Below are 16954 nucleotides of genomic sequence, written 5' to 3'. Positions count from 1 at the left end.
GCACATTGCTTCAAAATACATGGTGATATATCATCAAGTCCCACAGCCATATTAACATATCTACTTTGTTTCATTCACCACATACCTCTTGCTCATCATCTCTCTCTTTCTCTCCTCATCATCCACTCTCAAACCCTCCATGATGTCACATTCACAAGGATGAAAGACCTTTATGATTCATTAATTATCTCAATTATATCCTCTGCAGCAGTTGTCCCTATATCATTTTCTGCAATCAGTGTCATTCTACCATAATAATTATTATTATTTTTTTCTGGATACATATTGAAAGACTCTGTAGGTTTTTTTTTTTTAGCCAAAACAACCACTTTTACTACTCTCACCAATCAAGTCACCCTCCTTACCTGTTCTTTGTATTTCTCATGGAATTGATTATTACCACTCAACTTATGTTGCCTCCATCATGCCTTCTTCCTCTGCACTACTTCCTTAATCTCTTCATTAATCCACTTCACACCTACCTTATTTTATCTTCTGACCCTTGGAATACATTTAGACATTGCTTCTACTAGACAGTTCTTAAACAGCACACAAGCAGCAATGATCACATTACACAGCTCTTTCCACCACAAGGGTAGCACTTGGGCATTCGTCAGGACATACATGCCATACCAGAGACTGCAAATCCTCGAAGCACCACTGTTTGACCTGCTTTGGCTCAAAATTTCTCTACCAAATCAACCTATCCTTTTCATAAGCTCCTCTATCGTTCACAAAACTCCATCAACCACTCTGACATCTTCAACTTTCTCTCTCTAAAGCTCAACTTTTTGCATATACCCCAATAGTGAGGTCATCCTTCTTGGAAACTTTGAGTTGTGGAGAAGGGTCTCCACAACTCTTCTCCAGTTTCACTAATCAAGCAAGCAGAGATGCTGAGGTGTTTGCCATCAGCAGTGACCTATCTCAGATCATCAATCTTACTACCAGAATACCAAATAACTCCCTTCAATCTACCAACACATTTAAACTCTTTCTAACAAGCTGCCCTTACAGGTATACTATGGTTGTCGGTTTTCCTCTTGGAAACTTGGACCACAACCTCATACACAACCTCTTTTACCACAGAGCAACCTTCATCCACTAGTCTCATGTCCTTTGGCACTTCAAGAGTGCCAAATGGGAAGGCCTGAAGCGATAGTCGGACTGTGGAACTTATATTCCTCCTTCCCATGGTTAGACTACTGCTTCAGTTCTTATGACCCAAATACCTGCTCAAACCGAATAACAGAAATTATCCTCACAGGAACAAAAGCTTTCATTTTACCACAGTGCTGAAGATACTTCAGGTGCAAACTTTGTTTGCTCACACTTAGATAAAGGATTAAACTAAATTTATTATGGAATGATAACCCTTTTATCTCTGCAGGTCAGTGTACTTCTCATTATTGCAGCAATCCTCTGTGTTACCTTCACTACCTTTGCAATATGTACACTAAATTGCAGGTTTCTATCGATCATCAACCCCAGATCTCTTGTCTCCCCTGCTTCCTCCAGTTCAACTCCTCACATAGGGTATGCAGCGTCCCAAACCTCAAGACCTTACATTTTGCTGCATTAAACTGACACCCCCATTCATTTGCCCCATCTATCTAGCTTATTCAAATCTTCTTGCAGGACTACCACATCTGCACTATTACTAATAACCCTTCCCAGCTTCACATCATCCACAAACAACTGAATATCCCCCTGCAATCCACGGACAATGTCATTGATATAAAGGTTAAACAATATAGGTCCTGGTACTGAGCCCTGTGGAACCCAACATAACCTTCTGCCTCTTTGATATTGCTCCACCATACACACAACTCTCTGATACCTATTGGACAGCCAATCCTGAATCCAGTTGACCGACCTAACATCCAAACCCATGTGCTGCAAGTTAAATATCAGCTTATCATGTGGCATCCTATCAAATGCCTTTGCTAAGTCTAGGAAAATGGCAGTATATGCCTTTCCCTCATCTAATGCTCTTTTAACTTTATTATAAAAGCCTAGCATATTGCTAAAATAACAGCGCCCCTTCACAAATCCATGTTGACTCTCACGATAACATTACCCTCATCTGCCCAATGCTGTATACGGTCCCTCACTATTTTCTCCAAGATCTTACTAACTACTGATGACACACAAACTGGCCTATGATTAGACACTTCCAGTCTGCTACCGCCCTTATGCAATGGCACTATCTTACCTTCCTTCTATTCCATGGGCACCTTTCCCTCAGCCAGACTTTCACTGAAAAGCCAGGTCAAGGGCACTGTCAGTACCCTAGCATATTCTCTCAAAACTCGTGGTGAAATACCATCCAGTCCCACAGGTTTACTGACATCCAGAGTACTCAGTATTTGGAGCACACTTTCCTCCTGCACCTCTAAACCTCGAATCTGCCCTATCCCTCTAGTATTCAAATTGACCAGGATGAAATACTCCAATAAAGTGTTCATTAAACAATTCCACTATGTCCTCTGCATCAGTCACTCTATTTCCATTTTTATCCCACAATGTCATTCTTCCACAGTCATTTCTCTTCCTATTGGCCACATAGCTAAAAAATTCTCTAGGATTTTTCTTGGATCTAAGGGCCAATCTTTTCTCATATTTCAGTTTTGCCTTCCTTACCATACTAGTCACTCTCTTGGCCTGTGTCTTATATTCTTTATGCATCTCCTCTTCACATGTTTCCTTATATCTCTTCCATAGCCTCTTTTTCGCATGCAGTTCCTGTTTAATATTGTTTGTCATCCACTTTACTCCAAATTGTGTCCTCTTCTTCACTCGTGGAATACAGTTTTCCATTGCTGCTAACAAATAGTCCTTCACAATTTCCCAAGCACTAATGATATCGTGGCCTTCCAATTCCTCCCGTCTAAGACTATTATAATCACCTACTTTATAATTCCACATACGTTCCCGTCACTTTGATACTTCTGCATGTTTATTCATTTTCCAAGTCAAAACCATATGGTCACTCTCTCCAACTGGTGGGAGAGATGTCATTTCAGTTATTATCAACTCTTCTGATGCTATAACCAAATCCAAAACTCTTGAACCTCTTGTTCCCTCTGTTACATGTTGCCTAAGAGATCTGTCCCTCAAGAATTCTAGAAATTCCATTCCCTCATTGCTATATGCATCTTCCTCTCCCCAATTTATACTGCTGTAGTTAAAATCTCCCATAACAATCATTCTTCTTCTTCTTCTTCTTCTTGCCATGCTCAACATCTCCTGGTATCCACCCTCTATGCTTCTTGGTCTGTAGCAACACCCCACTAAATATTCTGTCTTGCCCACCTCCACACCCCCATATGCTTCCAAAATCATTAGTGTCACAGCCTTCCAAAGCCTCCACTCTTATTAGAGGACATAGGTCATCACTTATCATAAGCAGTACTCCACCACCACACTTTCCCTTCCTATCCTGCAGAAAAATGCTGTACCCAGCAACTTCTATTTCAGTTATTATATCCTCTTCTGTCAACCACGTCTCGATGATCCCAATAATCTTTGGCCAGGCTGATGCTATCACTGCCACCAATTCCTCTCCCTTATTCCGAATACTCCTGTCATTAGTATAAAGCATAAAAATGCCATTGTTTCTATACCCAGCATTATCCCCGCTAGATTCCACTTCTGATTAGAATAACTACCTAGATGTTGAAAGTTTATTTTTCACTTGGTTAGACTATAATAAATTTAGTTTAATCCTTTATCCAAGTGTGAGCAAACAAAGTTTGCACCTGAAAGAGATAGGAGTGAAGTTAGCTTGCTCCACCTTTGCAACAAGTTGCCCGGTGTTGTACCACCTTACCCCAATGCTGAAGATACTTTCAGGCGCAAACTTTGTTTTGCTCACACTTGGATAAAGGATTAAACTAAATTTATTATAATAACTACCTAATAAAAAACAGAAACCACTAATATCAAATTAAAAAGAAAAACCAAATGATTTAATGCAGAAAGAAAGCTTTTCTTTCTGTATTTTTATTTTCTGTTATTTTTAAAACTGATTTAGGGCAGTTTTAATTTTTATCTGTAGGAAAGTATGCCGTGCCCCCCAGGGGTTACACCCCTGGGGGGGGCACGGTTTGAGAACCAATGATTTAATGTATTTTAAAAATATAAGGGTATAAATTTAAAAAAAAAAGGTTTTCTTATAATTAATTTACAATCGTCTGTTTATTAAAAAAAAGCATGTACCAATCACAAAGCATTCCTAGTTTATTGGTTACAAGATCATAAATGTAATCACTGTAATCAATCTGAATGCATTACAATCAATCAAAAATTGCAGGTAATAAAGGATATTATTTGAATTACTTACCACAATTAAAATCTTTTCTGAAGCTGTAATACAGCAAATAGGATCTTTAGCAGCCTATAAAAAATGTTTCTAATGAGTAGGAAAATTTTCAATATTATAAAATGAAAAGTCTTTGGTTGTATTTTTATATAAAGAATATAATGGCCATAAAAATTCGAATGTTTATACAGCATAAATTAATGATGAAAATCATTTATTATTAATGTTTCTAATGTCAGTAGCAATTTTCCTTAATATATCTTTCAAGCAATCTTTAAGATAATTGGTTTTCATTGATGTGATGTCAGTAGCAATTTTCCTTAATATATCTGTGATTGTGGATGTGATGTGATGTGATGTGATGTGATTGTGGATGTGATGTGATTGTGGATGTGATGTGATGTGATGTGATTGTGGATGTGATGTGATGTGATTGTGGATGTGATGCAATGCGATGCGATGTGAGGTGAGGTGAGGTGAGGTGAGGTGACAGTCATTAGAACAACTTATTACTTATTCAACAATAACATTCATAATGTTTTTCTTCTGTCTCAAGATTCTTTTGGGAAAACTGAAATCAATGATTTGTTCAGTTTACTTTGATCTCTCATGATTGCTCTACAAAGTGTACAAAATGATGGTAAAATGATAAAACATGATGACGTTTCATGCCAGACCACCAGGGGGTGGTAAATAATAAAGTCAGCTACTGGAACAAGCTCATACTTAATGTCAGCAGAATTAAAGATTGGCTATCAATGTAATAACTATCAATGGAAAAGAAGTTAATCTCACATAAGAACTAAAGAACTATCATTGACATAATTGGCATGTTACTGAGACAAAGGAAAACTAAAGCAGGAGTTCTGCTAAATAACAATTATAAGCTATATAAGATATATCAAAAGCCTGAAATGTGAAAAAGGCAGCTGGAGTGGATGATATTTCACCAGAAATATTCAAATAAGGAGGTATAAAATTTTTACATTGGCAACAATGTATAATTCAGAAGGCACAGTCAGATGATTTGAATTCCAGATGACTGGAGTGAGCTCTCAAAGTTTCCTTCCATAAAACTAAAATAAAATTGAATGGAATAATTACAGAGGAATTTTCCTATCAATGTTCCAAATAATATTTGCAAGTATTAGTATTACTTGAGAAGAGGAAGAGGACTCTAAGAAAATTTTTGTAAGAGAAACTTAGAGAAGAATAAGCTGAGTTCAGACCAAACAGAGATTGCTAGGATCAGATTTTCACTTTAAGAAAGATAGCAATAACTTGTATTTAAGTTTTGTAAATCTGGAAAAGGCATATGAAATGGTACAAAGAAAAAAGCATCTCAAAATGCTATAATTACTACTGTTATTATTATTAACAGCAGATCTCCATAGAGTCAAAAGACTCATTATGGGAAGCAAACACAAAACTCATCAAACTGTGCTTTAAACTGATTCAACATGTCCACATTCTCAGGCAATGCATTCCCCTCACTAACCACTTTCCATGCAAAGAACCTGCTCCTCACTTCCTTGCTCACATTTTCCTTATTATTAACATCTGACCTCCATGCAGTCAGAGACTCATTGTGGGAGGTACACACTATTGTGTTCTATGAATAATTTCTTTTATATTAACCAGTAACAACCCCCCTCTCCTTCACCTCATTACCAACTTATCTGTTGCAATCATATCCCCCTCTCTTCCACCTATTCATGAGGCTTTGCAAACATTACTTCAATCTGTCTTCATATCCTACATTCCAAAAACCATATATTACTTTAGTCAATTTTCTCTGGATCCTTTCTAATAAATCTTCATCCCCATGAAAGCCAAGTGATTAAATCTGTGCACAGTAATCTACATGAAGCCTGATCAACCTTATATGATGGAACCATAAACTCTTTATTTGAATGTCAAGGTCCTCGGCATCATTATCTTAGGTCTCTGTCTACCATCACTCCCAGATCTCTGATCCCCTCTACCTCCTTCAAAATTTCCCCATCAAGTGTATATTTGCATTCCATCCTTCCCTACCAAATTTCAGAACCTTACATTTTCCAATGTTGAACTGAGAGTTTCACTTACTTGCCACTCATACAATGTATTCAAATCCTCTTGTAAGGGCACATCTGCTCAACTCCTCATCATTCTTCCCAGTTTTGCATAATCTACAAATAGTTGCATATTTCCAGTTAAACTTGCCCCAAGATCATCAACATATAAGTTAAATAACAACAGCCCCAAAACAGACCCCTGTAGCACACCACTAGTGAATTCTCTTTCAGAAAAAACCATACTTCCATACACAACTTGCTGATACTTGTCTATTATATAGGGTAAATGGAATATTACACAGAACAACACATAGATAGAAATGAAGGAAGTACACAAAGATGGTTTAATATAAAACCAGGTGTGAGACACAGATGTACATGATCTCCAGTGTTATGGATTACATTATGAAGGAAAGTGGCATAGATTCTGATATCAAAATTGGAGATAATCAACTAAGCTGTTTACTTTATGCAGATTATGTCATACTCCTAAATAAATCCAGTGTAAGTCTTCAGGATTCCTGGACTAAGCTGAATAACTGCTGTAACGAATTTGGTATAGAAATCAGCAAAGAGATAAAACCATGAAAAAGGCAGGAACATAGAAAATATCATAGTCATTGATATCATAGACCACATAAAGTATCTCAGCTATTTACACAGAATTTTAGAATAAACAAAGATGGTATGGTGGGGAGTCAGTTGAATAAATTTAAATGGAATAAGAAAGAAATTAGCCAAAACACTAAATGAAGGTATATAAACCAGCAATAAACTAGCAGTTTGAATAGTGTTCAAACTAATTTTCACTTATGGATCTGAAAGATGAGTTAGAAATAAAATAGTCAGTGAAAGACTAAAATGCAGATATGAAAGTTTTAAAAAAAATTAAGGAAAAGAGTAGATAGAGCCTTCGTAGCTTAGTCAGTATAGACGAAGCCCTTTGGTTGGAAAGACCTGGGTTCGATTCCTGTCAGTGATGTGAGGAACCTTTTATTTGATCTCTTAAAACAAAAGGTGAGTTAGTCGGTCTCATATTGAGGTAGGGGATTTTTTCACCCATAAACTCAGATTTTTCATCCCCCAGAACAGGCAAACCGGCCCTGTGAACACACATGGATTACAGTCATGAATACATCCCAGCCATATGCCGGTCCTGAGCATAGATAGAATTGGGGTATTGGGGAAAGCAATGGTGAACTACCCTGTAAAAATCTCACCAGGAACACTTTGTGGGCAATGCCTACAAAGTCACCTATGGTCAGAAATGACTGAAATGGAAAAACTAGAACTAGAAAAGAGTAGATGCTATCAATGACAATTCCTTCATGATATCTTCATTTTTGAAGATATCATGAAGGAACTTGATACTGTTAACATTCAAGAATGTTTTAGCAAAGATAATTAAGGTGGGTACTTATTGGCCCTTAAACAGAATGAGAGAGGAAAGGATTTGCAAAGCAGGTGTTTAATGCCAAGATGGCAGGAAAAAAGACCAAATGAAGACCAATACCTAGGTGGATTAATTGTGAACTTCCATAGAAAACTAATATATAAGATCTGACAATATTGGAGTAATGACAAATAGCAGATTAATTTGAAGGAAAATCATTGATAGGAAGTTAATAATAATTTAAACTTAAACATGTTATACTATCATAGCAATCTGTACACCACTTGAGGAGATATCAGGAATTGAAAATGATAATGATGACTTTAAATAATTCAACTGTCATTTACTAGAACTTTTAAAATTATACTGTTTCTTCTTATAAGTATTTTATATAAAACTGAGATTGTCCTGAAATTTTGGAAAACCTGAAAGTTCAACACATAAGTTAGTGGAATGTTGTGACATAAAAAAATATTCATGACAAAATTTGCCATTCAAGTTTTATTTTTTCTCCCTAGCTATAGTTCATATATTTGCTTTGACCTAGTAATCATAAGCAAACATTGTTCACTGTCAATTAAAAGAATACTTTTTTATTTTGAGAAAATACATAACTTTTATTTTTTTCTCGAAATGATTTTTTCATTTTATAAAAAAAAAAAGAATAAATGCTATGCTATATTATACTATTCATTTAGAAATAGAAAATAGCTGAGTCTTTAAGATTCTAATTCATGGGTTTAATTTCTGAAGAAAAATTTTATATCCAGTAGTTTCTTTCTTAAATCTCTGAAAATAGACAACAATCGAGCAGAAATATAAAATACATCTTTAATAACCTAAAGCATTTTACGAAACAAATATTGTGAAAATACACTGAATAACCAAGGTTTCTGAATAGCACCCTTTAGAATGCTTCTGTTACAAAAAAAAAAAAGGAAACAGCACAAATTGACTTTGGTTCATTCACTGAATCAAAGGATTTTCTGTTAAGAATAATAAAATCCAAAGCTAGGACAAATTACAAAACTAATATCATTAAATCAACTAAACAAAATTTTATTATTATTATTATTATCCTGACCTCCATGGAGTCACAAGACTCATTGTGGGGGAGTCAACACAAAGTCTATCATACCACTCCTTTAACTCATCCACAGTCTGCACGCTCTCCACCCTCTCAGGCAACGCATTCCATGCTCCTACCACTCTCCATGCAAAAAACCTTACTTCTTACCATTTTACTTGCGACCTTATTTTGCAGCTTTCAGGGATGGTCCCTTGTCCTTGCTCTCATTGTACCATATGAAAAACTTCCTCAGTGTTAATACAATAATAACCTTCAAGAGCTTAAATATCTTGTTTATATCTTCCCTTTGTCCTCTATCCACAAAACTCTGAAATCTGAATGTGCTCAGTCTATCCTCATAATCAACATTGTACAGTCTAGATATCATTTTTGTTATCCATCTCTGCATCCTTGGAGAGGATGCAGAGATGGATAACAAAATTCTACTTTTATCCCCTTCAAATCCTGGCGACCAGATCTGAGCACAGAAATCCAGACGTGGTCTGATCAAAGCTTTATACAATGGGACCAGCACACTTTTATTTCTCATGGTCAATGTTCTCCTCAACTGCAATTCGTTGAGATGTCTTCACAACATTTGCAATATGTCTTCGGACCTCAAATCTCTATCCACAATCACCCCAAGATCCCTTGCTTCCTTCACTTCTCCCAACATAACTTCACCAAGTAAATATGAAGCATCCCATTTGTGAATCTCAAATTTTAAAACTTTACATTTAGCTATATTAAACTGACATCCCCATTAATTTTCCCACCTTTCCAGCCTATTCATTCCTCTTGAAGAGCCAAAACATCAGCATTATTACTAATAATCCTCCCAAGCTTCGGATCATCTGCAAAGAACTGAACATCTCCTTGTAGTTCTGTGACAATATCATTGACATAAAGATTGAAGAATAATGGTCCCAGGACTGAACCATGTGGAACTCCACTTGTAACTTTCTTACACCTTGATAGCACTCCCCAATTTACAACTCTCTGATATCTATCAGAAAATCTGATATCCAAATCCATATGATGCAACTTAAAAATCAAGTTGTCATGTGGCACCCTATCAAATGCCTTGGAAAATCCAAAAAAATGACAGTGTATGCATTACCCTCATCCATTGTTCTTGTTACTCTATTGGAAAATAGGATCAGCTAATAGGATCTGCTTGAGATACAATCTCAAAATATTATTTTGAGATATGAATCCTTCAACTATTAGAATGTCAACAGTCAATTAGACAAAATCTTAATTTCAAGAAATTTGATAACAGTTATTAGTGGGAATGAGAAAGCTTTAACTTTTTCTTTATGCCAACTGCTCTTTCTAATGATTCAAAGAATTCCTATATATCTTCTATATAGATAGTTTTGGTGGGCAAAAAAAAGTTACATTTTCCAATTCCCATTTTGAAATTTGCTTGGATCACTCTACATGAAACTACTGCCACTAAAGATGTTTATCTTTGTGTTTAGTGTTAAATACTAGAGAGCTATACCTTCCTTTCTCTTATTACTAATGTCTGAATATAATGTCTTTCAGCTATTATTTAGAGACACCACACTTATTTTTGTCTCCTTCATCCCAGGAACACCAATATGCAATACCTATGCAGTATTTTTGTAATTCCTCTACTAGTTCAATGTCTTTTCCACTGATGATTCTTCTGTTTAATGGTATCTTATCTATAGGTTAACTGAGGTTGTTGTCTAAGTTAACTTCAAGTTGACTAAAAGTACCATCTTCAGTTGACTGAGAATGATGCCTATCTTTGAGTCAAACTTTATTTTACCAGGTGATTTTTACCAACTCATTTAGGGAATAATTTTTAAATACCACTTTCAATTAGATTTAATAGTTTATAAAATTTTCCTGAAGGAGGGGGACCAATCAATTTATAGTAATATGATAATTACAGTCAACTTTCATCATAGAAAACTCATAGAACCACAGAAACAGTTTACAGTGCAATGTTTGCTATAATTTTTTTTTTTTTTAAGATGACAACTAATACTATGGGTTTTGGTCAAACCTTTTTTAGTTAGCTGTTATGGTGTATGAGTTCATTCACTATAATGATGTTTGTAATAGTGAAAACTAACTGTAACAAATAAGAAAATGACCTGAGACAATCATGAAAAAAACATGTTTCAAAACAGCAGTATTGTACATCAGTGTAATTTGTTAACACCGCAATTGAATCTAAGACAATTTTGGGCTAGTACTACAGAGCAGTATTACCCAGAGTTAGTCAGCTCATGACCCAAGAGGTTAACAAACAAGGTCTGTCAGTATCACGTTGCAAACAGACAACTATGAACCACTGTTAAAGACAGTTTAAATATAATATAAAGTTACTCTGAGTAATTTTTACATTAATAAAGGCTTGATTTAAATCAAAAGTAAATGACATCAAAACAAGAAATATGGCATCATAAAATCCATAGCATCAACAGCACACAAAATTTGTTCTTCCAAAGAATCTCTAAAACAAGAACAGAAACTATCAAAGAAACAGCCTTACTAAATGGCTATAATTCAAGAATAATTCAAAAAATAATTAACAACTCTCTTATACAGCAACCCAGATGACAAGAAGCACACACAGGACTCCTATACCATATATTAAAGGAAGAATTATAGAAACTCATAGCCACCCATAAATTCATGAACTAAATTCATAATCTGGTACCTTCTCCAGAAGATGAACTCTCACCAACGATGCTACCTGGTATATACAAAGTACCATGTTCGTGCAACTTCTTACTGTGGACAAACAGGAAGATTTGTCAATAAATTTATCTCTTTGAACATCAAGATCACATCTGGCTTATCATATCTCACAAATCTACCTTGGCACAACATGGAATTGAACACTAGCCACAGGAACCAATGGTAAAACACCAAGTTGCTATACAGATCCATATATAAAAATTAACGTTTCTAAAAAGAAAGTGCTGAAGCCCTACTTCATCGATGTAACATCAATCGTATACTTCTATTTTTAGGAAATGGAATGACAACGTAAACTCAATTATTAATTATAAAAACTTTAATTAATAACTAACTACCTATATTTTGGCAAAGTTACATTGCCATCTTCAGGGATCACAAAACAATGATATGTGCATGCAGGCACTCAATGAGGCTGAAGAAAGGCAACTGAAGTCAGGAGTCCTAAAAGGTGTCCCCCTGGTGGGCTAAATTAGGTTGTCTTGGCCATTGAGCTGATGAACTTAGAATGTATGCTTCCCAAATTTGGGGCAATCTCATGCACCTAAATTTGTTGAGGTTTGGAAAGTTTTTCAGAGTAGAAGCTGCTTCAAGGAATAATATTTTGTACTTGTACTTGCTGCAGTGAAATAAAGTGGCCTTCTTCCAGCGTATTCTATGATGGGTGTCCTCCTTATGGTCAGCAAGTCCTGAGTGGCTGTATTGGTGAAACTGGATATAGTCCTCGTGTTCAGATATCCTGATATTGGCTGTCCTGCCTGTTTGGCTGTAGTAGGACAGTTTGCAAGTTCAAGGGACCTGGTATACTCCAGGTAGATCTAGGAGAAGTGGCTGGTCTGTGTAGAGCTGATAAGAGATGCTAATTTCTTATGTGGTTTGTAACTAGTTGTGAGGTCATATTTTTTTAGGATTTTTGTCAATTTTTCGGATGTACCTCAAATATATGGAATGGTGATATAATTAAGAGTAATCTCTGCTATGAAGGGGAAGGAGAGGAGTAACTGGTTTTAATATTTTTTGGATTCTTTGGGAGTTGTAGCCATTGGCTACGAAGGTGTTAAGGGTATGGTTAAGTTCAGTAGTTAGAGTATTGTTATCTGAACTGATTAATTTTGTCCTGTTATATAGGGATTTTATAATCCCATATTGTTGGGGGGGGGTATGCGACTGCTGGTGAATGCATCTACCTGTATGTGTAGGTTTTCTATAAAGAGAAAGCCAGGGATCCATCAGGCTGGCATGTAATCAGAGTGTCTAGGAAAGGGAGGCTGTTGTTGTTTACCTTTTCCAAGGTAAACTGGATTCTGGGGTGTTCATTGTTTAAGTGTGTTGAGAAATTGGGGAGTGTATCCAGGCCATGTGGCCCAAATGGCAAACACATCATCCACATAGCGTAGCCAGTGGGTTTATGTCGAGCAGAGTTTAAGGATTGTTCTTTAAGGGTGTCCATAAAAAAAGGGAGTGGAGAACCCATGGCTGTTCCCTCTATCTGTTTGTAGAATTTTCCTTGCCAAACAAAATAGCCTGAGTTTATGGTGAACTGAAATAGGGCCGAGATATCGGGAAGAAATTTGGCTTGGATGAGGTCTAAGGTATCTTTGTGTGGGACATTTGTGAACAAAGAGGAGACATCAAAATGGACCATTATGGCAGTGTGTTGGAGTGAGAGGATTTCTATACTGCTTTGAAGTGGACTGAGTTATGTGTGAAGGTGTGTTGCCAGTATATTGTGAGAGCACTATGGCTGGTTTGGGTAATTTGTTTGTGGGGGAATCGATGCCATCCACAATGGGACATAATGGTACATTTTGCTTATTGATTTTTGGTAGTCCATATATCTGGGGGGGGGGGGGTCCTAGAGTTAAAAAGGTTTTTAGTTACTTCCACAGGCTAAGAGATAACCTTCTTAAGGAGCATATGGAGTGTTCTGATCTGGGTGCTGATGAAATCATATTCTATAGGGAGGTAGGTAGAACAATTTAAAAGTAGAGAGGCAAGCTTACCTATGTAATTCAATTGGTTTAGAACCACAGTGGCATTTCTCTTATCCACTTTAGTAATTACTATTTTTTTTTTATGGCTTTTCATTTCTTATAGACCTTTGAATTCTTCTCTTGCTAGGCTGCTTTTTGGTGGTTTGGGTTGGGTAAGAACACTGGCTACATCCAATCTGACGTTGTCAATATGGTTGGGAAGGCTGCAGATGCCTCGTTCTACTTGTATCATTATTTCTTCTGTAGGAATCTTTTTAGGTGCTATAGCAAAGTTGAGGCAAAGTGTGAGTCCGCTGATTGCTTCGGGGTAAGGGATGATAGATTTATTACCGTACTGAGAGACAGCTGAGGTTACTGTTCTACTATGGCCAAACAGGCAAAACAGCCAATATCAGGATATCTGAACACTCTGATTCCACCAATACAGCCACTCAGGACTTGCTAACAATGCATTGGACACCCACCAGAACACCCTGGAAGAAGGCCACTTTATTACACTGCACCAAGTACAAGTATGAAAGATTATTCCTTGAATTAGCTTCAGCTCTGAAAAACTTCCCAAACCTCGACAAATTTGGTGCATGAGACTGCCCCAAATTTGGGAAGTATACATTCTAAGATCGTCAGCCCAATGGCCAAGACAACTCATTTTAGCCTGCTAGGGGACATCTTTTAGGACTCTAGGACCGACTTCAGTTGCCTTTCTTCAGCCTCATTTGCTTAGTGTGAGTGCCTGCATGCACATATCACTGTTTTGTGATCCCTGAAGATGGCAATTTAACATTGACAAAATATAGGTAATTATTAATTAAAATTTTTGTAATTAATAATTGAGTTTACATTGTCATTTTATCAAAAATTAGAAGTATGTCTAATCAACGTATAAACTTATCTACAAAAACCTCAATTGTAATGACTGCCTTACTTAATTCCAAAAGGGTAGGAAATTGTTATACTTAACTGTATTGAATAAATTTGTAATATCTTATATTTTATTTTTAAATAATCTATTTTAATTTACTTTCAGCCCAATAGTTTTTACTGATGAACATGCAACTGTATACATAGAGGGATTCCAATTTAGTGCATACACTCTGTTTTCTTTATTCAAATTCCTTATTGTTGTTCACTATTTGCACTGATGCTGTCTTATGATATGTAAGACGAAATATTTGCATAATACATTTAATTTTTTACTGTGATACATGTGCGATTGTATAGTCACAGATACTCCAAACATCTTTTTGTTTCAAGTGAAAAATCTGTCCAACCATGCCAACAGACAGGTCTCACAGATAAAACCTTGTTCCAGGGTGTTCTGGTGGACACCCACATAATTTAATTTAATGGGTGCATTTTTGCACCCACTAAATTAAAATACACCTCTCATTTTGTAGAATATACTTGTCATTTTGATTGACCTTATTTTTAAGGTCAATCAAAAGTTCTTATTTATCTTGGAATATGATTACAAATAAAATAGATATATTAGCATTGAAAAATAAATAACATAGCAGGAGATGAGTTACAGACACACATGCTGAGCTACTACACATGAAATGCAAAGAACTTATTCAGTATGAATAAAAATCTTTACACTCCAAAAATATCATTCATAATAAAATACCATCATTAATTTAATTAACAATCATGCATGTAAGTACAATTTTTTCACAGTAGCACTCATTCTTTTATTTCTTGGAAAGATAAAAGAAAGGTTTCAACCCATCACAAAATTAAAAACTGGCAATAATTATTTTAAAACTTACCTGAAATTTCCTTTTTTGCTACAAAAAAATAATGAAAAAAATTTAATCAGTATGATTTTTTTTTCACAGAAAAATATACATATACTTTAGTGTAGTATATATATATATATATATATATATACATATACACATAAAAATTTATTAGGATTACTCACTTAATAATGAACAGAACTTTCCCTGAGTTCTCAGAACAGTCTCACCTCATAAGGGACATGTACTTTAAGAGGTACCAAAAAGCATTCTACAGGGATGATGCTGGCTCATGCCCCATCAGTCACATCCCACAGTTGACTCAAATTAGGCCATGGCAGAGCCCTATTGCAAACAGCTCATTCTATCTCATCCCACAGATTCTCAATGAGTTTGGATCTGACTGAGCAACCAATGAAGCAGGAAATTTATCTGCAAGCTTATGAAACCTTTCACAAACAATATGTGCCTTGTTACATGTCAGCAGTTAAAACAAATTAATAAATTGTGGCATGAAGGATAACATTCAAGTAAACTATAGTATTCAGATGTCACTCCATGATTTCATTAACATGAAATGAAGAAACATTTCCAATGTCATCACACCATTCCCGACACCAGCCTGCAGTGTTTCCATCTGGGTCCATTGATTCACACTGATGTTTACCACAGGCCTTCTTATCAGTGTAGAACTGGACTGGAATTCATCAGACCAGGCGTCTTTTTTTTCTTTTCATTCCTCAAATATAAAGTATCGGTAATCCTACATTGCACTGCATTTGTATGTTTTGTTTTTAGCCACAATGAATCAAATGACAGCACATCACAGATGGCATATAGTGATGTGCTGTGATGGCATATAGTGATGTGATGTGACAGCACATCACAAATTGCATATAGTGATGTATAAGAACACATGTTCTTATACATCACTATATGATGTATAAGAAAATTTGTAATTTTCCATTTTCCTACACAAAGAAGATTCTGATATCTCTAGTCAGAGTGCCACTAGCTGGGTGTTTGCCAATTTTCATCATATTTATATGGCATCATATATATAAGAGGGCGCTAGAGTCACCGAAGAACGTGGCAGGGGATTTGAGCTGTGCTGAAAAAAGTGCTTTTTTAATCGGTGAATAGTGTGACTTCTGTCAAGATTTGTGCAACATTGTTTTTCTGTAATACAAGTGTCCTTCAGTGGTTGTTTTTGGAGTTAGTTGTTGTTTTATATTGTGTATTTTTGTTTACCGAGAAGGCCGGGTCGGAATTGATGCATAGCGGGGAAGAGAAGAAGAAGATAACATAAGTTTTCATTATTTAGATATTTAGTATACTTAAATATGTTTTATACTTATAGTTAACTTTTACTTATATAGTTATACATATAGTCATACTCACTTATACTTATTTAGCGTTTAGTTGTAATAGTTCCTCGACACTATTTTGAATAATGGCGGCAGTGGCAACTACAATTACAAATGGCATATCACCAAGTCCTCCCCCATTTAAAGACTCCATTTTGCGTGATATAATAAGGGATTTTGTAGCATGCGGAACTTGTGGAATGTATGTGTCCCGGCAGTTGTATATGTGGCAGGTGAGAGAAGGGGAAATATGTAGTGTATGCACAAAA

The 16954-nt window shown here is 35.9% G+C and overlaps 1 protein-coding gene across 1 annotated transcript in view; it reads right to left on the bottom strand.

Moving 5' to 3' along the window:
• Nucleotides 1–16954, bottom strand: part of Oseg4 (intraflagellar transport protein Oseg4) — a 377419-nt gene that overhangs the window by 234462 nt on the left and 126003 nt on the right. Inside the window, exons 15-16 of the mRNA XM_090392828.1 lie at nt 15349–15366; nt 4346–4399 (exon numbers count right to left, since the gene is read on the bottom strand). Coding sequence (XP_090248954.1) covers nt 4346–4399; nt 15349–15366 — 72 coding nt within the window. The remainder of the gene's footprint in view (nt 1–4345; nt 4400–15348; nt 15367–16954) is intronic.

Source organism: Typopeltis vanoorti, chromosome 5, assembly GCF_054136105.1.
Source record: "Typopeltis vanoorti isolate ZY-2024b chromosome 5, IOZ_Tvanoo_1.0, whole genome shotgun sequence".
In the NCBI taxonomy this organism is placed as follows: domain Eukaryota; kingdom Metazoa; phylum Arthropoda; class Arachnida; order Uropygi; family Thelyphonidae; genus Typopeltis; species Typopeltis vanoorti.
This window is presented reverse-complemented; position numbering and strand designations above follow the sequence as displayed.